The 24,687-nt window shown below is 46.1% G+C and overlaps 1 protein-coding gene across 1 annotated transcript in view; it reads left to right on the top strand.

The window, feature by feature from the left end:
• Positions 1–24,361, top strand: part of LOC140716266 (cyclin-dependent kinase-like 1) — a 45,404-nt gene extending 21,043 nt beyond the window's left edge. Inside the window, exons 6-9 of the mRNA XM_073028876.1 lie at positions 6,626–6,708; positions 13,562–13,618; positions 20,644–20,787; positions 23,431–24,361. Of these exons, the coding sequence (XP_072884977.1) occupies positions 6,626–6,708; positions 13,562–13,618; positions 20,644–20,787; positions 23,431–23,532 (386 nt within the window). The 3' untranslated portion in view covers positions 23,533–24,361. The remainder of the gene's footprint in view (positions 1–6,625; positions 6,709–13,561; positions 13,619–20,643; positions 20,788–23,430) is intronic.
• Positions 24,362–24,687: the final 326 nt, after the last annotated feature.

The raw sequence follows: 24,687 nt of genomic DNA, 5'->3' as shown, positions 1-24,687 counted from the left end.
AGAAGCCCTCCCCAATGTTCCCTTTAAACTTTTCCCCCTTCACCCTTAACCCATGTCCTCTGGTTTTTTTCTCCCCTGGCCTCAGTGGAAAAAGCCTGCTTGCATTCACTCTATCTATACCCATCATAATTTTATACACCTCTATCAAATCACCCCTCATTCTCCTACGCTCCAGGGAATAAAGTCCTAACCTATTCAACCTTTCTCTGTAACTCAGTTTCTCAAGTCTCAAGTTCTCTGCACTCTTTCAACCTTATTAATATCCGTCCTGTAATTAGGTGACCAAAACTGCACACAATACTCCAAATTCGGCCTCACCGATGTCTCATACAACCTCACCATAACATTCCAATTCTTTATACTCAGTACTTTGATTTATAAAGGCCAATGTGCCAAAAGCTCTCTTTACGACCCTATCTACTTGTTTCTTACGCAAATTTTCTTTATTTCAATATCTGCCTAATTTTGTCTTTGGAAGTATGTTAATCATTCAGCTCCAGTATTTCCTGAGATACGAAGTTCCAGATTATATCAACTTTGAGTAAAATTATGTCTCCTTATTTCCTTATTATGTTCATTGCTCCTGTTATTTTTATCACTAATTTTTATTGCAACACCAACATTCAATACAACCAGTTGCCGATTACATTTTGACTGTTTAAGAAAGCAGTTTTTGATGGCTCGAGATCATGGTTTCTGGGGGCTTTGCTATTGCCTGCCTGCTGGGTGGTGTTAATAGACAATAGGTGCAGAAGTAGACCATTCGGCCCTTTGTGCCTGCACGGCCATTTTGAGATCATGGCTGATCAATTCCTATCAATACCCGGTTCCTGCCTTGTCCCCATATCCCTTGATTCCCCTATCCATAAGATATCTATTTAGCTCCTTCTTGAAAGCATCCAGAGAATTGGCCTCCACTACCTTCCGAGGCAGTGCATTCCAGACCTCCACAACTCTCTGGGAGAAGAAGTTTTTCCTTAACTCTGTCCTAAATGACCTACCCCTTATTCTCAAACCATGCCCTCTGGTACTGGACTCTCCCAGCATCTGGAACATATTTCCTGCCTCTATCTTGTCCAATCCCTTAATAATCTTATATGTTTCAATCAGATCCCCTCTCAATCTCCTTAATTCCAGCGTGTACAAGCCCAGTCTCTCTAACCTCTCTGCGTAAGACAGTCCAGACATCCCAGGAATTAACCTCGTGAATCTACGCTGCACTTCCTCTACAGCCAGGATGTCCTTCCTTAACCCTGGAGACCAAAACTGTATACAATACTCCAGGTGTGGTCTCACCAGGGCTCTGTACAAATGCAAGAGGATTTCCTTGCTCTTGTACTCAATTCCCTTTGTAATAAAGGCCAACATTCCATTAGCCTTCTTCATTGCCTGCTGCACTTGCTCATTCACCTTCAGTGACTGATGAACAAGGACTCCGAGATCTCTTTGTATTACTCCCTTACCCAACTCTATACCGTTCAGATAATAATCTGCCTTCCTGTTCTTACTCCCAAAGTGGGTAACCGTGGATAAAGTTCTACTGTGACTGCCTGCAAGAAGATGAATCTCAGAGTAGTATATGGTGACCCATACATAGTTTGATAATAAGTTTACTTTGAACAAACTGCTGCAAGAATTCAGTGACACAGGTTCTCGACCGCAGATGCAGCTGAGCTTCTCCAGTAGTTTTGCGTTTTCTCTCTTTGCACCAGATTCCAGCATCTGCCGTCTCTTTCTGTTCTCACTCTGCTGCTCGGGAGCATGGTTCAGCTGTGTCCGGGCAACCTGAGATGTGCGTGTTTTACAGCGGTCTTCATACTCCAGACTTGCTTCTGTAGGTCTTCAGATTACCTTTCATTGGCAGGAGATCTCAAGGTCGGGCACGACGGTAGCGTAGCAGTTAGCCGAACGCTACAACAACTCGGGGAGGTCCGGAGTTCGGAGTTCAATTCCGACGATATTCCGTAAGGAATCTCTGTACATCCTCCCCCCCCCCAGGTCCTCCAGCTTCCTTCCACAGCCCAAAGGCGTACCCGATAGGTAAATTGGTGAGAATCAGGTTTAATGTCACTGGCATAGGTCATGAAATTTGTTAACTTTGCAGCAGCTGTACAGTGAAATACATAGTATAGAGAGAAAAACTGAATTACAGTAAATATATATGTTAAATAGTTAAATTAAGAAAGTAGTGCAAAAATAGAAATAAAAAGTAATGGGGTAGTGTTTGTGGATTCATTGTCCATTCAGAAATCAGATGGCAGAGGGGAAGAAGCTGTTCCTGAATCGCTGAGTGTGTGCCTTCAGGCTCCTGTACCTCCTTCCTGATGGCAGCAATGAGAACAGGGCATGTCCTGGGTGGTGGGGGTCCTTAATGATGGACGCGGCCTTTCTGAGGCACCGTTCCTTGAAGATGTCTTGGATACTATGGAGGCTGGAGCCCATGATGCAGCTGACTAATTTTACAACTCTCTGCAGATTACTTAAATCCTGTGCAGTAACCCCCCCCCACCCATACCAGATGCTGATGCAGCCAGTCAGAATGCTCTCCACAATATAGCTGTCAAAATTTGCGAGAGTCTTTGATGACAGAGGAGGTTCACAAGGATGATTCCGGGAATGAAAGGGTCATCGTACGAGGAACGTTTGATGGCTCTGCGTCTGTACTCTCTGGAATTTAGAAAGATGAGGAGGGGGTCTCCATGAAACTTTTCGAATGCTGAAAGGCCCCAGGGGTGTCAAACTCATTTTAGGTCACGGGCCGGATTGAGCAAAATGCAGCTTCATGCGGGCCGGATCAGTCGGGCGCGTGCGAACGCAGCTTTCGTTGCCTCCGTTTTTTCAGCCTGCTCTCATGTGTCTCAGTCTCTGCTATAACTACAAAGTGTTTCACTTTACAAATTCCGTTTCTTATGAAGAAGACTGCCGAGCAAGACTGCCGAATAAACACTAAAAACCCTGAAAACCTGGTACCTGAATAAACTCAGCATTAGCCATATCATACGCCATAGGCGCTTCGATTACTGGGGCCAGCTTTAATAGTAATTAGATATTATCTCGCGGGCCAAAGATAATTCCACCGTGGGCCGGATTTGGCCCGCGGGCCTTGAGTTTGACATATATGGCCTAGACAGAGTAGATGTGGAAAGGATGTTTCCCATGGTGGGGGAGTCTAGGACAAGAGGATACAGCCTCAGGATAGAGGGGCGTCCATTTGAAACAGAGATGCGGAGAAATTTCTTTAGCCAAAGGATGGTGAATTTGTGGAATTTGTTACCACAAGCAGCTGTGGAGGCCAGGTTGTTGGGTGCATTTAAGGCAGAGATTTTGATTGGAAATGGCATCAAAAGTTTTGAGGAGAAGGCCAGGGAACAGGGCTGAGGAGGGGGAATAAAGGATCAGCCATGAGTGAATGGCGGAGCAGACTCGATGGGCCAAATGGCCTAATTCTGCTCCTATGTCTTATGGACAAACCAAACCTCCTCAAACTCCCAATGAAATATAACTGCTGTCGCGCCTTCCTTGTTGCCGGATCGATACATTGGGCCCAGGGTAGATCCTCGGAGAACTTGAAGTTGGTCACTCTCTCCACTTCTGATCCCTCGATGCGAACTGGTGTGTTTTCCCTGGTCTTGCTGGCTTTGAGTGCAAGGCTGTTGCTGCGACCCCACTCAACTAGCTGGGTGCATCTCCCTCCTGTAAGTGAGATAAACTTTAAATTGTCCCGTGATTAGGTTATGGTTAACGTGGTCCAAAGGACCAGGAAGGGCCCATCTCAGTAAATAAATAATGCCAACTAAATGAATAGTTTTGAGTAAATTGCAGGCCAGGAAGTCACAGGAAGCTGAACTGTGCAGTACCCACTGGGACACCAGAGTGTTTGTGCAGGGGGAACAAAGGAGACCATTCAGCCCATCGTGCTAGTCTCAGAAGCTAGCAGGAAGCCTCCAATCATTCGTATTGTGGATGGCTCAGCGAATACAGCTGTCCCCCTTCAGTTCTGAGCTAGGATGCTGGCTGCGTGGAGTTTGCACTGTGACCAGGTACCCACGTCCCCCGAAGACCTGCACGGCGCTGGATTTGTCAGCGCAGAGTGGAAAGCCAGTTTGTAGATCTGGCGGGAGCAAAGGATATTGGGAATGGCAAGGGTGGAGCGCCGCGGGAGAGGTGTAGTCAGGTGGCAAAGAAAGAGTTCCGGGGCAGTGGGGGTCACGGGTGTAGTCACACCCAGCCCTGAGACACCAGGCATTTGATTCCAAACGACTGGTTTATTGATCATTACAGAATGTCTCTCTGGTGCTTCCCACTCCCTTCCCCTTTTCCCAACCATGATTCCCCTCTCCCTGCCCCCTTCCCACTCTCAGTCCACAGTGGAGACCCAGATCAGAATCAGGTTTATCATCACTCACATAGGTCATGAAATTTGTTTTAGTTTGTGGCAGCAGTACAGTGCAATACATAAAATTACTACAGTACTGTGCAAAAGTCTTAGTCATACATACTGTACATGCCTAAAACTTTTGCACAGCACTGTATGTAAATTTTTTGTTTTAAATTCCTCCCCACCCTCAAAGTACAAAGTTTAAAGTAAATTTTATTATCAGAGTACATACACATCACCACATCCAACCCTGAGATTATTTTTCCAAATCTATAGAATAGTAACTGTAAACAGGATCAATGAACAACAACCTGTGCAAATGCAAATATAAATAAATAGCAAAAAATAACGAGATCGTGAAATAACAATATAAAGAGTCCTTAAAGTGAGACCATCGGTTGTGGGAACACCAGAAATAGAATCGTCAATCATCTTTTGATTGATAGCTTGATGGTTGAGGGGCAGTAACTGTTCCTGAACCTGGTGGTGTGAGTCCTGAGGCTCCTGTACCTTCTACCTGATGACAGCAGCGAGAAAGGAGCACAGCCTGGGTGATGAGGATCTCTGATGATGGATGCTGCTTTCCTATGGCAATGTTTCATGTAGATGTGCTCAATGGTTGGGAAGGTTTTACCCATGACGTACTGGGCCAAATCCACTACCTTTTGTTGGATTTTCCACTCAAAGACATTGGCGTCCCCATGCCAGGCCGTAACGCAGCCAGTCAGCACACTTTCCACCACACATCTATAGAAGTTTGCCAAGGGTTTCGATGACATGCCGAATCTCCGCACACTCCAGAGGAAGTCGAGGTGCTGTTGTGCCTGAGTGTTTCTGGGACTGTGAGGAGAATAGAGGAGTAGAGTTGGGTTCATCATTGCTAGCACAGACTTAATGGGCTGAAGAGCTTGTTGCACGAGATGTGACTCCACAATTAACCTTGCCCATGCCTCTGCACTGTAGTTCACGTCACCTTCAGTCACTTAACCCTTTTTCTTTTGGAAATGACTTGTAGAACTCGCGTCCACTGCCTGCCAGGATGTGGATACCAGTGCTTAACAACTCAGTGTGTAGTGAGGGAGTACGGTCTGCTCACATCTCTTTTTTGCTGAATAATTTAATAACAGTAACTCATTTATCGAGCACTTTTCTTACAGACGATGTAATTCAAAGTGCTTTACAATCGCCTAAAGTGCAGACATGACAATAAAAGACAAATTACAGGTACAAAATTCAATGACTGTGGCGCCACAGGTAGATAGGGTTGTAAAGAAAGCTTTTGGCATGTTGGCCTTCATAAATCAATTAATTCAGGAGATGAGATGTTATGTTGAAGTTGTATAAGATATTGGTGAGGCCTGGTTTGGAGTGTTGTATGCAGTTTTGATCACCTACCTACAGGAAAGATGTAAATAAGGTTGAGAGGGTTCAGAGAAAATTTACAAGGATGTTGCCAGGTCTGGAGGACCTGAGTTATAAGGAAAGATTGAACAGGTTGGGACTGTATTCCTTAGAACATAGAAAATTGAGAGGAGATGTGATAGAGGTATGGATAGGGTAAATACAAGCAGGCGTTTCCCACTGAGGTTGGGCAGGGCTACAACCAGAGGTCATGGGTTAAGGGTGAAAGGTGAGAAGTTCAAGGGAACATAAGGGGAGATGTCTTCACTCAGAGAGTCGTGAGAGTGCGGAACGAGCTGCCAGCACAAGTGGTGCACGCGAGCTCGATTTCAAAGTTTCAGGGAAGTTTGGATAGGTACACGGATAGTAGAGATGTGGAGGGCTATGATCCTGGTACAGATGAATGGGAGCAGGCAGTTTAAATGGTTGAGCATGGACTAGATGGGCCAAAGGACCTGTTTCTGTGCTATGACTCTAAAAAAAGATGTTCGTTAAAAGCAAGGTTAAATAAATGGGTTTTGAGCTGGTGTTTAAAAGTGTCAATTGAGACTGCATCCCTAATAGTTAATAGTTTTGACAGTTTAGGAGCCTAGTTTTTAAAAAAAAGTGAAATAAAAAATAAAAACTGTAAATTATAGTAAAAAAATGTATATATACATGGCTCCAATTATCTTTTGAGTCCGCAGCTTGCTGTTACTGGTTCACGCCTTTTACGGTGCCGGTGCCGGGGGGGAGCGCGTTCGGATCTCGCGGCAGGCGAGAGATGCCCTGGTTGCTCCTCATTGCCCTGTGGCCACGTTCTGCAGCCTGCTTCTTGTGTGTGACGACTTCTCTTTACCCCTGCAGGAGATCTCATCCCCCGGCACCAGAAGGTTTTCAGCTCCAACCAGTTCTTCAGCGGGGTCCACGTTCCGGAGCCTGATGTCTTGGTAAGAGACTCCTTTTCGCCGTCTGCTCGTTCAGTCGATCTACGTTCAGTGAGGTGGGCGGCGGAGAGCTGCAGCGGGTAGCGCTGCTAGCTCGAAGCTCCAGTGGCGATGATCGGGATCAAACCCAGATTCGGATTAAAGATCGGTGGTACTTGTCACACGTACAGCGAAATGTGTCGCTTTGCATCAATGGCCGACACACGGATCGTGCTGGGGTCAGCCCGCAAGTGTTGGCATGCTTCCAGCGCCAACGTGGCGTGTCCACAGCTCACTAACCCCTAACCAATACGTCTTGGATATGTACGTGGCAGGGAATTGGAGCACACAGGAGAAACACACCAACAACTTACAGACAGCGGCAGGAATTGAACCCCGATCGGTAATAGCTGGCACTGATATAGCGATTGCACTAAATGCTCCACTACAATGCCACCCACTTGTACAAATTCCCTGTGAACGCATGGTCCCATGGGTGCACCAGTCTTCTCTGTGTCCCCAAAAGCGCTGGTGGGGAGGTTAAATCAGAATCAGGTTTCATATCACCGGCATAAGCCATGAAATTTGTTGTTATGCAGCAGCATTATGTTGTAATAAAGAAATAAAAACTGTAAATTACAGTAAGTATATATATATGTGAGTGGCTCCAACAAATCCTGGGAACAGCATCTGTGATCTCGGTCCAGAAGAACGCACTACTAGCAACAGCAGTGATACTGTGCTAAACTGGTCAACACTCACACATATACACTCTCTCACACACACGATCTCACTCACACATGCATCCACATCTCTCCACCTCCCCCCCCCCCCACAGGTGATTGATAAGTTTGTGGCCTAAGGTAGAAGGAGATGAGTTATACAGCTCTCGTTACATGCACGTGCAGTTCAACTCTTTGAGTGATTATGCAGAAAGTTTGAATAACTCATCGGGGTGATTGATAAGTTCGTGGCCCAGAGTAGAAGGAGATGAGTTATTAACTTAAAATTTTCTGCACAAAGAGTTGTACTGCATGTGCATGTAACGAGAGCTGTGTAACTCATCTCCTTCTACCTTAGGCCACAAACTTATCAATCACCCCTGCTGTGGACACTTTCTGGAGGTCCAAGACGCCGACTTCTACAAAGAAGGGATCCGTATGCTCCACGATCGCTGGACTGTGTGTAAATGTAGGAAAAATAAATGTACTAGGTTTTCTAAAATTGACTCATTCTACCTTGGGCCATGAACTTATCAATCACCCCTCGCATATGTAATATTAAACAAGTTAAAATTAAATAAGTAATGCAGAAAGAGAATATAAAGTAGTGAGGTAGTGTTCATGGTCCATTCAGAAATCTGATGACCGAGGGGAAGAAGCTGATCCTGAAGTGGTGAGTCTTTACCTTCTCCCTGATGATAGCAATGAGAATTGGTTGATTTCTCATTGGATGAACATTGGAAAGGGTACAGAGGAGATTTTCCAGGGTGCTGCCTGGTTTAGAGAGTATGGATTATGATCAGAGATGAAGGGAAGTAGGGCTTTACTCTTTGGAGAGAAGGAGGATGAGAGGAGACATGATAGAGATGTACAAGATAGATAGATAGATAGATAGATACTTTATTCATCCCCATGGGGAAATTCAACATTTTTTCCAATGTCCCATACACTTGTTGTAGCAAAAACTCCTTACATACAATACTTAACTCAGTAATAATATGATATGCATCTAAATCACTAACTCAAAAAGCATTAATAATAGCTTTAAAAAAAAAAAAAAGTTCTTAAGTCCTGGCAGTTGAATTGTAAAGCCTAATGGCATTGGGGAGTATTGACCTCTTCATCCTGTCTGAGGAGCATTGCATCGACAGTAACCTGTCGCTGAAACTGCTTCTCTGTCTCTGGATGGTGCTATGTAGAGGATGTTCAGGGTTTTCCATAATTGACCGTAGCCTACTCACGAGCCAGTGCCTCTTCCCCAGGGCACCACTGCTCAGTACAAGAGGACATGTCTTTAAGGTAAGGGGAGGGAAGTTCAAGGGGGATATTAGAGGAAGGTTTTTCACTCAGAGAGTGGTTGGTGCGTGGAATGCACTGCCTGAGTCTGTGGTGGAGGCAGATACACTAGTGAAGTTTAAGAGACTACTGGACAGGTATATGGAGGAATTTGAGGGGTTATATGGGAGGCAGGGTTTCAGGGTCAGCACAACATTGTGGGCCGAAGGGCCTGTAATGTGCTGTACTATTCTATGTTCTATATCAAAACATATAAGAGGGTTCATCCTGGGTGATGGATGCTGCCTTTTCGAGGCATTGTATTATTAGCCATTGTGTGGGTGGGTGGGAGGACAATCATTGATGCCTTGATGAGCATCTGAGAAAGAATAGATTACAGGAAAACGTGAGGACTGATGGGATTTCTGTGAGGGCTGGCACAGAGTTCATGGGCCAAGTAGTCTGGTTGTGACAGGCTTGTGAAGTGCAAATGTGTGACTGTCTGTAGACAGAAATCTCAGACAGACTGTGAGGTGATGGTGACAAGATTTGCTGTTCTAAGTGATCTGGGGGTGGGGAGAAAAAACAGATGCTAGAGATCTGTAAAACAAAAACTGACCTCAGGAGGAACAAAAACTGACCTTCAGGACCTCAGTAATGAAACAAATTGTGAACTGTGTCTAAAAGAGGGTGCAGTTGAGAGAACAAAACTATGGCTGTGGTACAGCAGAGGGCAGATGGAATTGGATAAATCCTGAGGTAGAAGTTGTGTCTGGAGGACACATTTAATGGAAGGAGGGGAAATGATTAGAGCTTAAAGTTCCAAGAGAAAGTGCTGGAAATGTGAGGTACCGGACTGGAGTGGCAGGATATCTGAAATTATTGACATCGGTGCTTAAAGTGTAAGGCTGTAATAGGTTTAGTTGGAAGGCGAGATACGGTTCCTTGAGCTCAAAATGGGCTTCATCAGGAGAGGTAAAGTGTGGGTCAGAATGTGATGGGTAAAGTGATGAGGAATGTGGGTCACTCTCGGAGACTTTATGAAAAGCAGTCACCCAGTCTATTTTGCATTTGGTTTCCCCAGAGCAGAAACGACCACATCCTGTGCAACAAATGCAGTGCACTAAATTGGGAGCAGTGCAAATTATTCACTACTTCGACAGGAAGGAATGTCTAGGGCCCCGGGCCAGGGGGAGGGAGACGACATTCCATCTTCTGACCGGAAAGGTGCTGTGAGAGAGGGAATCCTGCGTCAGGAAACTAGGAAGGGTGAAGACAAGGGGAGCCCTACCCTTCTCTCAGCTTAGTGCAGAAATCAGGAGATAGGACAACCAGAGTGGAGGGCCTGAGGGGGAGGGCAACCACGGCTGAGGGGAAAGGAAAACTTGGTGGAAGTAACCCACACAAAACGCTGGAGGGACTCACCCAGTCAGACAGCATCTGCGGAAAGGAATGATGTTTCGGGCCTTCGTCAGGACTGGAAAGGAAGGGGGAAGCAGGTGGGGAGGAGCAGAAGGAGTACAAGCTGGAAGGTAATAGGTGAGACCAGGTGAGGGGGGAAGTAGGTGGGTGGAGGAGGGGGGAGAGATTGAAGTAAGAAGCTGGAAGGTGATAGGTGGAAAAGGTAAAGGGCTGAAGAAGAAGGAATCTGATAGGAGAAGAGATCATGGAAGGAAGGAAAGGAGGAGAGCACTGGTGAGAGGCAGTACGCAGGTGAGGAGAAGTGAAATGGGAAAGAGGAGAGCCAGAGTGGGGAATAGAAAAGGAGCGAAGGGGGAGTGCAGAGTAATTACCAGAAGGATTGCCGGGATCCTGAAGAAATACGGGATTAATTCCATCCACAAACCCCTAAGGAAGCTCAAATCACAGCTTAAATGGGTCAGAGATTACCTGAGAGTCAGAACGGCTGGCATTTACAGGATTCCCTGCAAATGCGGAGCAGCGTATATCAGCCAGACGGGACGCACGGTGGAAACCCACATCGAGGAGCACAAGAGGCGCATCTGTTTGGGATACCCGGAGAAATCGGCGGTAGCAGAACACTTTTGATTGACTTTGATGGCACAAAACTTCTGCACCGCGCCTACAGCTTTTGGAACCGTCTGGTGAAGGAACCCATTGAAATAAATCTAAAGAAAAGGTATTTCAACACAGGCAATGGTCTCGGTCTAAGTAAGAACTGGAATACGATTTTAAACAAGATGGGACAGCAGAAACATGATTGGTTGAGGACTAGCCAATCAGGAGGGATGGACAACGGGGGTATAAATACCACCAGACTAGACATACCCAGGCATCATCCCTGAAGAAGATGGCAGAGTTTGCCGTAGAAACGTTGGTTAAAATTAATACCCGTACCCAGCTGGAAACAGAGAAGAGTTTATTTGTCATATACACCAGGAAAGCACTAGATTCTTTTTTCAATTTTCAGAAGTTGGGGAAGTCGATATGAAGTGCTTCTCCTCCAGCCTAAGAGTCTGCTCATTGTGGCAATAGAGGAGGCCATGGACCAACAGCTCGGAATGGGAAGGGGGAGTGGAATTAAAATGGTCGGCCACCGGGAAATCATCCCCCTTGTGGGCGAAGCAAAGGTGTAGAAGTAGGGTATTTGAAGATGTAGAAGTGAAACAGGGAGAATGAAATGGAGCCACAGAAACAAGTTTGTTCTGGTTGCTGCGTACAAGCATAACCTCGCAGTAGACTCTGCTCGCTAACCTACCCTCTGAAACAGAGCTGGGGAAGTCAGAGATAGATCAGATAAAAGTTAGCAGCGAGGGCGGTAATGAGGTGAACTGAGAGATCAGTTTCGACCAAGTTGCTCAGCAGAACTTGCTAACTGGAAAATAATTACTCCAGTTACTAGAAATTTGAAATGAATGAAATTCGCACAATTGCTGCCAATATTCAGCAAGTCAGGCAGCACCTACGAGGAGCATAACGGTTAATACCGGACGACAAGTTTTCTCAAAAGTGTTGCTTCCTCAGAAATTTTTTTTGTTTATGATAGACTGCTTGAAGCTGAACCCAAATATAATTTCAGACTACTTGTATCACGTAGAATTTTAGAGAAACAAGAAATTAACTTTTATTGAAAATAATGCATTTAAATGCAGAATGATGGTGCGGATGCTTTGCAATAATTCGACTCAGCTAAAAATGTTTTTGTTGATGATTTTCATTTGTACTCAGTATCTGAGGCTTCTCGCTTGTGTCAAACAAAAATCAGTCAGCATTGATGGATTCCATTTTGCCCTGATACCGTCTCTCCATGACCACAATGTCCTAGTGAAACCTTTCACCGTGCTCGTCACTGACAGCGCCAAGATTTGCAGGGAAGAAGTCTAAATGGGAATGCAGAAAATGAATCTTTAGTGACATGTTGCACTTCATGGTTTTGTATGCTTGAGGCATGTTATCAGCCAGCTGCATGTAGCTTGGTGCTCTGTAGTTGCCAAGAAAAATTTCAGCAGCATCCTAGAATGCCTTCCGTGTGATTTTTCTCTGGTGCCACTAGAAGTTCTTCAGATTGCCTGTCATTGATGACCTGTTTGATCTGTGGACCAACAAAAATGCCTTCCTTAATCTTAGCATTAGATATTCGGACTTGACTTATGAGTTGAAATAACAAATACAGGTATCAGCAATTTTTTTTAAATGATCTGTAATAATAGGGGGATTTCTTGGTGATTTTCATGATCAGCAGCCCAGAGTCCATTAACTTTAACATGGTGAACCTCCCACGTAGCATCTCCAAAACCTCCACATCCTTCCCGTAATGTAGCGAGCAGAACCATACACAACACTTTAAAAGCAACCAAACCAAAGTTTTCTACTGCTGCAGCAGAACTTCCTGACTCTTCTCCAATAAAGGCAAGCGTGCCAAACCCCTTCTCTTCCACTCTTATCTACTTGCGTTACCACTTTCACGAAGCAGTGGACTTGAGCCCCGAGATTTCTCTTGAGCAGTAATAAGGGGAGGTGAAATGGTGAGGCAGGAGCCAGGAGGTGATTGGTGGATGACGGGCAGATAGAGGAGGGGAGTGGGAGGGTGCAGTTGGTAGATGGAGGCAGGCAAAAAAAAAAAAGGATGCAGTGAGGACAGGGAGGAGCGGAGAGTGAGGGTGGAGATTGGGGGATCAGTTCTGGAATCTGATAAGGAAGGTCACATTAGAAACGATGAGGGGGGGGGGGGAGAAGGGCAGATGGAACCAGGACCAGAGAGGAAGAATCTTTGGGCTGAGAGCCTGTGGGTGGAATGTGTGTCCAGGGTGAATGGAATTAAGAGGGGGAGAAAGGGATTGGAAGGGGAGAAACGAGGAAAAGTTGATGAACTGTTCAACGCTAGATTGAACAGAACTGAACTAAACCAAACGTTCAAGGTTTCAAGGACTCTGCTGTGTGATGTTTAATATTTTGTGTGTTATTCGCTCTATTTTCACTGTTTGTGCAATTTGTTGTTTTGTTTTTACATGTTGGAGCTGGTTTGATGTTTTTCTTTGATCGGGTTCCATGGTGTTTCTTTGTTTCGTGTCAGTCTGTAGGGAAGACAAATCTCGGGGTTGTACGCTGCACACATACTCTGATAATAAATGTACTTTGAATCTTTGAAGTTGATCGGGGACGGGGAGGGATGGGGGAGAAGGGCGATTTGGGGGGAAGGGAGGGTGGGGAGCAGAGCGAGGAGGTGGAGGGAAAGAGAAGAAGAAGGGGAGGGAGAGAGTGAAAGGGGGAAAGAAACATAAAGAGAGAACGATTGAAAGCCACTGTTCATGCAGTTGGGTTGCAGAGCACCCACGCAGAAGCTGAGATGTTGTTTCTCTAGTCAGCGTTGGACCTCACAATAATGATGACTTCACCACTGCTTTTCTTTCCCGTGACAGGAGCCGCTCGAAATGAAGTTCCCACACATCTCTGCTCAGGCCCTCCACTTCATGAAGGTGAGTGTGAACTACAGCTGTGTGAACCCCTCAGTACTAACCTCCCTGAAGGGCGCCACCCAGGGCACGGTGCAGGTAATGCCAGGCTGCCCGGCCTCCAGCAGCTCTGTGGGACTGATCATCCAAAACATCAGAACATAAGAAATAGGAGCAGGAGTCGGCCATCTGGCCCGTCGAGCCCGCTCTGCCATTCAATCATGGCTGATCTGGCCATGGACTCATCTCCACCGACCTGCCCCTTCCCCATAATCCTGAATTTCCCTACTATGCAAATATCTATCCAACCCTGTCTTAAATATATTTACTGAGCTAGCCTCATCGGGCAGAGAATTTCACAGATTCACCACTCTCTGGGAAAAGCAGTTCCTCCTCATCTCCGTCCTAAATCTACTCCCCCAAATCTTGAGGCTATGTCCCCTAGTTCTAGTTTCGCCTACCAGTGGAAACAACTTTCCTGCCTCTATCTTATCTATCCCTTACACAATTTTATATGTTCCTATAAGATCTTCAGAAACCGCAACATCAAAACATTATGCATGTAATGTTCTCGCTCGGGTGTAACGAAACCCGAATTAAACGTCGATTTAAACCGTAGTCAATGAAAACAAGGTCACAGTAAGATTAACCATTTACTGTTCACTCTTCACATTAACGTATGGTGAAAACTGTTGATAAAACAATACAAGATTGGTACAGTGTTTGTTTCCTTCTAAATATCACATTTACATCGTGAATACTTGCAAAGGTAAAACTACAATAACTACATTACATTAAAGTGCAGCATACAGTCAGAATCTACCTGCTCCATTGACTGCTTTAAATACACTTCAACACAAACGATCCCGACTCTTTAACTAACGAAAACATAAACCTTATCGACCGTCGTTACTTTTAACAGAATCAGCGTTAACATTTTAATTCAACATATCGATTATCTCATGACTTACAGCGTTGCTTTCACTGTGTCTCTGGTGCGTAGAGAACAACCTTAACTTGCGCTGAACTGCCACATGTGAGCGCCCCCCACCCTTGCGTTTATCCCAAACCGGTATTTTCCCACAAGACGCGGCGAAACCGGATGTGACGTCATCGCAGCCGCGATATATTACAGACAAATGAATTTACTTAAACAATCCTAACTTTAACTAAAAAATGCTAACAAACGAATTACTAAGCGAAAATATTATAAACTAAATAACTGCCATAAAGGCAGCACACTCCCCGCTTGACCTTCGTAAGGTCACAATGAACATAATACAAAACTTCAGTCTCTAAATCAGTCATTAGGTAGAAGTAGAATGACTTCTGTAACTGGCCTTTGGTAAATTTTCACATCGCCTTGGTCGGTAGTTTTCAACTCGACTTTCCTGACATGTCCTTTAGCGAAGATCCTCTCCATAAATGCTACATATTGTTGCTGCATCTCAGGTTTCCTTTTCAGGGTTTTTTGCAAGGATGTGAACCGCTTGACTGCCTGCTCTTTGTTGTTTGGCATTCGTTGGCGTGGTTCTCTGAAAGGTAGTGGGGCGACCCAATTATTTGCTTCATCTCTGAAGACCTCAGTGTCCATTACTTCTAAGAAAATGACGTCTTGTGCTGATGGAGCAAGTTTATTATCGTGCTCAGTTTGAGCGAAGACTGACTGACCCAGCGTCTTGTCGGTTACTTTACATTTGTTAAAGCCTTGTCGTGCTTCCTTGATACACATGAAACTTGCGCAGGGTTGAAAAATTGAATGGCGGCCACTCTCTAGCACATTGGTCTTGAGTGTGTTAACTGTTGGTTTGTGTACGTTGCCGAGACACACCTCTCCTATCACCACCCAGCCCAGATCCAGGCGTTGCGCAAAGGGGGCGTCGTGTGGTCCATTGACCTGCTGCCTAACCTTGTGTACCCGGAGAACATCTCTTCCTAATAGCAGGAGTATTTCTGCTTTTGGATCCAGTTCTGGGATGTGTTTGGCGATGTGGTGGAGATGTGGCTGGTGTAGCACTGCACTTGGCGTTGGGATCTCAGTGCGGTTATTCAAGATTTCATTGCACTCTAAGAGTGGAGGGAGACAGATGACAACTTTACCATCCAGGGACTCGATCTGGAAGCCTTCAGCCTTCCTTCCGTAAGTTTCCATGTTGCCTGAGCAAGTTCTAAGGTAGTATGGGAATTGCTCACTCTCAATGTTGAACAAGTTAAAGAACTCTGGACTGACTAGCGAGCGATTGCTCTGATCATCCAGAATTACGTAGGCTTTGATGGCCTTGTCTTTGGCTCCCTTAGGGTACACCTTAGTGAACAAGAACGGCTTGACTAAGCTTGACCGCAAACTTCTGTGCAGCTCGAGCTGACAACAGTTGCCCTGGAGTGAGCTTCTCCCTCCCCGCCGTCCTGTTGTGGGGGTGAAGGAGCGTTGTCAGTTCGCGGTAATGGGCCGGGATGCATGGCCCCGTCGTGATTAGTGCTATTACATTCCGGGCACTTCACGGCGATCGTACATTCTCTAGCAAGGTGAGAGGTTGAGGAACAGCATTTAAAACATATTCTTTTCTCCTTGGGAAGGGCCATCCTCTCTTCAAGGGGTTTTTCCCTAAACGTTCTGCATTTCTTGAGGGGGTGGGGTTTGTTATGCAATGAACAATTCTTGCTAGGGTCGTTGTTAGTTGTAAAGACTTCAGTCTTAAGCGCTGAGACTGGTTTATTAATGTTGAAATTATTCGAAGAGGATTTATCTGGCTTGGTGTAAATTGTACTGCTTCCTGGACCTATGAGGCTAGGATCATTTCACTTCTTCGCCTCCTTGCACACGAACCTAGTGAAATACTCAAAGGGAGGAAATCGACCTCTGTGATCTTCCTTGTACTCTGAGGCAACGGACAACCACCTGTCCTGCAGCCCAAATGGAAGTTTGTCCACAATTTGTCTAATCCCGGTTGGAGTGTCTAGGTATACTAGACCAGCTGAGTAGCCATCTTCTTTGGCGCCTTGAATCTCCATGAGTAAATCTCCAAATTCTCTTAGCTTAGTGTGGTCTTTGGCTGACACCTTAGGAAAATTTCCCAAACGTTGGCATAGCGCCGCCTCAATAATTTCGGGGGCCCCATAGCCCTCCTGAAGTCTCTCCCATGCTTTCTTCAATGCTAGCTCGGGTTTGTTGATGTACACTGAACGTATGCGTCTCACCTGTTCGCATGATTCTTTTCCCAGCCATTTCGCCATAAGATCCAACTTCTGGGTTGCTCTGAGCTGGACTCCATTGATAGCGTTGGTGAATGTGGAGTGCCATGCACGGTAATTTTCAGGTTTATCGTTGAACTGGTATAGTCCTGAAGTGACTAGATCCCGTTGTGCCAAATACCGTGCTACGGGTTCGACTGCAAGTGGCATGCGGGCTGAGGAAACATGTCTGCGGGTATACGACTGAGGGCGTACATCTGTTATGGAATTTGCTGTTCTGGACTCGGTCTTTGCCTCTCTTCTCCCCAAATCTGGTAAGTTTGGTGTCGAGAAGTGCTTGTCATGAGCCCTTTCATTCCTGGATTCATTGCGGGGTTGCAAGGGTAAATTGATTTCCTCGGATGGATGTGATGCGGTCAGGCCTCTCTGAGACTCCTCATGAAGTGGGATGTTATCAAATGAGTGTGGAGCGGAAGAACGAATCTTCCAGTTTATTTGAGATTGGACATAGTCTCTTGTGCATTCCAACCTGATCTTTTCTGAAGTAGATTTTCCGTCAACCGGATCATGCATTTCTTCAGCATCTTCTATTAACTCTGCTTCCACCCTGGCAGCTTCTGCTTCTCGTTCTAGCTTCAGCACTTCTAACTCTGCCGCTATCTTTTTTCTTTCCAACTGGTTTTCGGCTTCTCTGGCATCCTTTTTCCTCTTGTTTTCGGCTTCTCTGGCAGCCTCTTCCTTCTGGTTTTTGGTTTCTCTGGCAGCCTCTTCCTTCTGGTTTTCGGCTTCTCTGGCAGCCGCTTCCATTTTTATTTCTACTTCTCGTTTGGCAAAGCGCGCTCGCACATTGGCGACTTCTGCTTTAGCTCTTGCTTGGGTGGCCTTACTTGATGCCCTACTGCCCCTGTCGCAGGATGGCAACGACTTGATGCTGGACCGAGTTGTCATTGCTGCACTTGAAACACCTGATAATGCCGCTTTTTCACTGTAATGTTCTCGCTCGGGTGTAACGAAACCTGAATTAAACGTCGAGTTAAACCGTAGTCAATGAAAACAAGGTCGCAGTAAGATTAACCATTTACTGTTCACTCTTCACATTAACGTATGGTGGAAACTGTTGATAAAACAATACAAGATTGGTACAGTGTTTGTTTCCTTCTAAATATCACATTTACATCGTGAATACTTGCAAAGGTAAAACTACAATAACTACATTACATTAAAGTGCAGCATACAGTCAGAATCTACCTGCTCCATTGACTGCTTTAAATACACTTCAACACAAACTATCCTGACTCTTTAACTAACGAAAACATAAACCTTATCGACCGTCGTTACTTTTAACAGAATCAGCGTTAACATTTTAATTCAACATATCGATTATCTCATGACTTACAGCGTTGCTTTCACTGTGTCTCTGGTGCGTAGAGAACAACCTTAACTTGCGCTGAACTGCCACATGTGAGCGCCCCCCACCCTTGCGTTTATCCCAAACCGGTATTTTCCCACAAGACGCGGCAAAACCGGATGTGACGTCATCGCAGCCGCGATATATTACAGACAAATGAATTTACTTAAACTATCCTAACTTTAACTAAAAAATGCTAACAAACGAATTACTAAGCGAAAATATTATAAACTAAATAACTGCCATAAAGGCAGCACGATGCAATAGGGTCTTTTAAGAGGCTTTTAGATAGGTACATGGAGCTTAAAAAAATAGAGGGCTATAGGTAATCCTAGCAATTTCTAAGGTAGGTGCAACTTTGTGGGCTAGAGGGCCTGTATTGTGCTGTAGGTTTTCTATGTTTCTATAAACAGAAGTAGAAGGAGACCTCTTTCACCTGCTCCTTAAGACCATCACCCCTACTGAGGCATAGCCGCTGACAGTAGCTCATCAGGGCCCTTTGTCCTGGGCCAGTCTTTCACGTTGTCTCCAGGTCCAGCCCATCCTCTTGGTGGATCCTTCCTCTCTCAGGGATGAGGTCTTTGGAGCTTCTGTAGGCATTTCTGAAGCAGCAGAACTTTTACTTTCCACAGCCGGGCTTGGGGCCATACCTGGCAGAGTTAAATATCTGGTGAAGATGTTCCTCTAGTGCTTTGGAGGGAAAGTTCCAGGATTTAGTACAAATAAAGCTATAAATGTATTCTTGCATCTTAGTGATTTTTGTAATGATTTTTGCCAGCTTTAATTTCTAGTTCCAGTTCTTGTCATTCAGCCGTACACAGGGTATACAGCTAAACCAAACAGTGTTGCTCTTGGAATAAGGTGCAAAACACAGTATCTGTCTCACATACTTACTGCCCGTTACGCTGCTGGTCTTTAGGGCAGCAATGAAGGTCCTCCATCTCTGGCGGTGTTCAGGGCTTCCTTCATCATGTCAGTAGCTTCCTCTTGGTTGTCACTACTGTCGGTCATGCAAGTCCTGGGTGGAAATGCGGGAATACCGTCACACACAGATGTAAAAGAGCTCTTCATTGCTGTTTCCGTAATAATTTCGTTTTACAGTCAGGGTTGTTAGCCCTGAGCTGAACCCCCGAACCTGGAGGACCAGTGGACCACTCCAAGTCTGGCCTCTACCCTTTGACCTGTTTGGTGTGGGTGACCGTACCAAGAGCCAAAGCATAAAGCCCTGACTCCGGCCAACACAGCTCTCCGGGTCATTGAGGCACACGAGCCTCCAAATCCTACGACAAGGTTGTAGTCCTCTTGGAGGAGCTTCCAAACTCCAATATATCACATACAACACGTAAAATAATATTAACAGATTGTACAAAAGATATTCTGCAAATGTACAAGTTGATATTGTTACATGTATCTGCTCTTTAGTAATAATGATCAGGGAGGCAGTTTCTCATGGTCCAGTTCCAAATCTCCACGTATCTGTGGGGCACTTTGCATCGACCACGCTGGATCTCGATGGTCAGTCATCGCTGCCAGCACACACAAAGCATCTGCTTTTATATTCATTCCTTACCTATTCAAATGATGCATTTCAGTGTTATTGGTTAGGGGTCATCTGACTGACCTTTAACACCTTCTTATTGGCTCTGGTCCAAGCCAGCATCCATTTATTGCCCTACTTTCCACAAGTAATTTATGGCTCTTTATTCTCTTCAGTAACCAGCTCAAATCACCCAGGGTAGGCACAGACCCCACTATTCACAAACCTGCGTGTTATATGATATAAAGGAACTCCTCACAAATAACTTCTCATTTAGAAATTATCTCTAGTCCAGCAGCATGGACTACTCTACTCCTGGAGCATCATTGGGTATCTAACTTAAAACCCTGATCAAGTAACTTAAGTTCACAAAATGGAGGATGCAGAGCAGCTTCACAAAATGGCCACCTCCATTCCTTCAACCTCATGGCAAGAACAAAGACAATTGGTCTGTCTGCTTCCACTACCCTTGATTCATTCGAATTCACTGATTTATAGACTGTAGTTCTTTCTGGCCAACAGCATAAAGTGTATATACGACAGATTGTTAAATATATGACAGATTACTGCTAATGGAGCTATCATAGATAATGTGACCTGGGTGGTATCAGGGTCTTTCGGAAATCTCATAGCCTGGGGTGAGAAGCTGATACCCAGCCAAACAGTTTGTGTTCTTACACTGCGGCAGCTTCTGCCCGGCAGTAGGAGATCCAAGAGTTTGTGGGGCGGACCCTTGGCGATACTGAGGGCCTTGATATAACACCGAGGTGCAGCCTGTACTAACAGAGTGGGGTTGGGATGCTTTGCAGAGTGGGATTTCTCACATCCTAAGTTCCTGGGGCTCACTGTGACACGGTTGAGGAGTTGCTCAGACCCCAGTGTGAATACCTGCCACTCTTTTGCCTGCCCCAGGGCTGCCTGTTGATGAACCCAGCGGAGAGGCTGACCTGCGATCAACTCCTCCAGCACCCGCACTTCGACAGCTACCGGGAGGAGGTGGAGGGCAGCAGGGAGGCGGAGAGGTTCAGGAGGGTGCCACGCCGACGCCCTCAGGGGGTAAGTCCGTAGCTGCTCCCACCGACGCATCACTGATTGGTCACCTGTCAGTGTGAAAATCACTGACCAGGGCCGATGAATAAGTGTTCCCGGCCGAAACGCCAACTGTTTACTCCCTTCCAAAGACCTGCTGAGATCCCCCAGCATTTTGGGCGCGTTTCGGAGAAAGGATGTGCTGCCGCTGGAGAGGGTCCAGAAGAGGTCCATGATGGGGATCCCAGGAACAAGAGGGTTAATGTAGGAGGAGCGTCTGGCGGCTTCGGGCCCGCACTCGCTGGAATTTAGAAGATTGAGAGGGGGACCTCATAGAAACCTATCAAATATTGAACAGGCTGGATAGAGTGGACATAGACATGATTTGTCATATACATTAATGATCTGGATGATGGGGTGGTAAATTGGATTAGTAAGTATGCAGATGATACTAAGATAGGTGGCGTTGTGGATAATGAAGTAGGTTTTCAAAGCTTGCAGAGAGATTTAGGCCAGTTAGAAGAGTGGGCTGAAAGATGGCAGATGGAGTTTAATGCTGATAAGTGTGAGATGCTACATTTTGGTAGGACTAATCAAAATAGGACATACATGGTAAATGGTAGGGCATTGAGGAATGCAGTAGAACAGAGTGATCTAGGAATAATGGTGCATAGTTCCCTGAAGGTGGAATCTCATGTGGATAGGGTGGTGAAGAAAGCTTTTGGTATGCTGGCATTGAGAATAGAAGTTGGGATGTAATGTTAAAATTGTACAAGGCATTGGTGAGGCCAAATTTGGAGTATTGTGTACAGTTCTGGTCACCAAATTATAGGAAAGAATGTCAACAAAATAGAGAGAGTACAGAGGAGAATTACTAGAATGTTACCTGGGTTCCAGTACCTAAGTTACAGAGAAAGATTGAACAAGTTAGGTCTTCATTCTTTGGAGTGTAGAAGGTTGAGGGGGGACTTGGTAGAAGTATTTAAAATTATGAGGGGGATAGAGTTGACGTGGATAGGCTTTTTCCATTGAGAGTAGGGGAGATTCAAACAAGAGGACATGAGTTGAGAGTTAAGCGGCAAAAGTTTAGGGATAACATGAGAGGGAACTTCTTTACTCAGAGTGTGGTAGCTGTGTGGAACGAGCTTCCAGTAGGAGTGGTAGAGACAGGTTCGATATTGTCATTTAAAAAAAAATTGGATAGGTATATGGACAGGAGAAGAATAGAAGGTGATGGGCTGAGTGCAGGTCGGTGGGACTAGGTGAGAGTAAGCATTCGGCACGGACTAGAAGGGCTGAGATGGCCTGTTTCCGTGCTGTAATTGTTATATGGTTATATGCAGAGAATGTTTCCTATAGTGAAGGAGTCTAGGACTAGAGAGCCTCAGAATTCAAGGATGTCCCTTTAGAACAGAGATGAGGAGGGACTTCTTCAGCCAGAGGGCAGTGTATCTGTGGAGTTCATTGCCACGGAAGACTATGGAGGTCAGGTCATCGAGTATATTTAAAGCAGGGATTGATAGTTTCCTGACTAGTATGGTTGTCAAAGGTTACGGGGAGAAGGCAGAAGAATGGGGTTGAGAGGGATAATAAACCAGCCATGATGGAATGGTGGAGCAGGCTTGATGGGCCGGATGGTCCTATGTCTGCTCCTGTGTCTTCTGGACTGCCTGTGCTGTGTGGTCAAATCCTGGACAATGTCTCAGCCAGTGTGAGGAACGAGCCACAATCAGCGAGGCATCCTGTGTACCACCCATTCGGAACATAGGGATGAAGTTGCCGAGCAACACACACACACACACACACACACACACACACACACACACACACACACACACACACACACACACACACACACACACACACACACACACACACACACACACACACACACACACACACACACACACGATGCTGGAGGAACTCAGCAGGCCAGGCAGCATCCGTGGAAAAACAGTACAGTCGACGTTTCAGGCCAAAACCCTTCAGCAGGACTGGAGGAAAAAAGATGAGTAGATTTGAAGGGTGGGTGGAGGGGAGAGAGAAATGCCAGGCGAAAGGTGAAACTGGGAGGGGGAGGATTGAAGCAAAGAGCTAGGAAGTTGATTGGTGAAAGAGACGGGAGGCCATGAAAGAAAGAAGAAAGGGGGTGGGGAGGAGCACCAGAGGGAGGCGATGGGCGGGCAAGGGAACAAGGGGATGGGAAATGGTGAAGGCGGTGGGGAGGGCATTACTGGAAGTTTGAGAAACCGATGGACGCTCCCTGGCCTGCTGCGTTCCTCCAGCATTTCGTGTCTGTTGCTTGGATTTCCAGCATCGGCAGACTTTCTCTTGTTAATGAACTTGCCAAGTTTGCACTCTCAGCCTACTGAGCCAGCAAGAGGGTTAGTGTCAAGGCAAGCTTATCGTTCTTTTGAGTGAGTGAGTGAGTGAGTGAGTGAGAGAGAGAGAGAGAGAGTGTGAGAGTGAGTGTGTGTGTGTGAGATCATGTGTCTGTGGTCTTGTGTGCATGGGAGCTCTGTGTTCACAAACTTCACGACATATGCCAGTGATATTAAACCTGACTCTGATTCTGCGTGTGTGTTACGTGTGCTGCTGCAATGGCACCGCGCCCTAACGGGATGAATTCCGGGTGTCCCACCGTAACGCCGTTCCCTTCCCCTTCCCCAGATGCAGTACCTGCCCCAGCTAACGAGCAGCAACATCTCGCCCGCTCTGGAGAGCAAGAAGTACCAGCGGCACAAGCACGACCACCACCTGCCCAACATCTGACTATATGGCAGCAAGAGCCAGTGGAGCCAGCCCAGCACCTACTTGTACAACCGCACCTTCCCCACCAAGTGGAAATCCTGACCCAGGGCCCAGAGAACTGGTCATTCAGTTTGGCCACGTGGGTGGGGAGGGGGTGGCTGAGGTGGTGGGATAAGGAACGCAGGATGTTCTGATTGGAACAACATCTAACTTGCTCTGAGATGGTCTTCCGTGCTGGGTAGGAACACTCATCCACTTGCAGATAGCAATAAGTCATATCATGGGACCATAGTGGATGGCTCCAGCCCTTCCGACCCTCTGTCGGCCAGGAAACCGTGTATATGAAGTTACTGGGACCGTACAGGCATGTCGCTCCCGTATTTGCAGCGCCTTTTAAGTTTGGAAGTTCTTTTCTGTAGGCCAGTAGATCATGTGTGACCGTTCTAATCAGAAGACATGTAATCTCCCGAAGACGATGAAGGGAAAACTGCAGAAACATAGGGCATTGGGTGGCCAGAGTTTACATATCCCGGTGGCTGAATGGGAATAGTTAGAAACCGATTCCTGGGCGAGGTTGGGAGAGGCACAGCTAACGCTTTACAACGCTTTACGGTACCGGCGACCCAGGGTTCAATTCCCGCCGCTGCCTGTAAGGAGTCTGTACGTTCTCCCTGTGTCCGTGTGGGTTTCTCTGAGTGCTCTGACAGTCCAAAGCCCTACCAGTTTGTGGGTTAATTGGACATTGTAAATAGTCCCGCGATTAGGCTAGGATTAAATCGGGGGTTGCTGGGTGGTGCGGTTCGAAGGACTGTGCAGAATCTCAATCAAATCAATAAATAAATAAATTTTCTGACTGCTTTGCTGGTGTAAGATAAGTGTGGGGTGTGACCATAAGACATAGGAGCTGAATTAGGCCTTTCGGCCCATCGAGTCTGCTCTGCCATTCCATCATGGCCGATTTATCACCTCCCCCCTCGACACCATTCTCCTGCCTTCTCCTCACAACCTTTTGACGTCTGATAGTTCCGTCCTATCAGTGTTGAATCCTGGTGTGTGGACCCCCAGCAGCCAACACCCACAATGCCCAATTCTCTCCCCCTTCTCCCCCCACCGTAAGAGCTGGTTTGATGAGGTGTCTTCATGAGTCAGGCTGAGAAAAATGACTCCAGCCTTCAT

The sequence above is a fragment of the Hemitrygon akajei genome, chromosome 25 (assembly GCF_048418815.1).
Source record: "Hemitrygon akajei chromosome 25, sHemAka1.3, whole genome shotgun sequence".
Classification (NCBI taxonomy): domain Eukaryota; kingdom Metazoa; phylum Chordata; class Chondrichthyes; order Myliobatiformes; family Dasyatidae; genus Hemitrygon; species Hemitrygon akajei.
The sequence above is the reverse complement of the archived record's forward strand: the minus strand, read 5'-3'. Positions and strand labels throughout refer to the sequence as shown.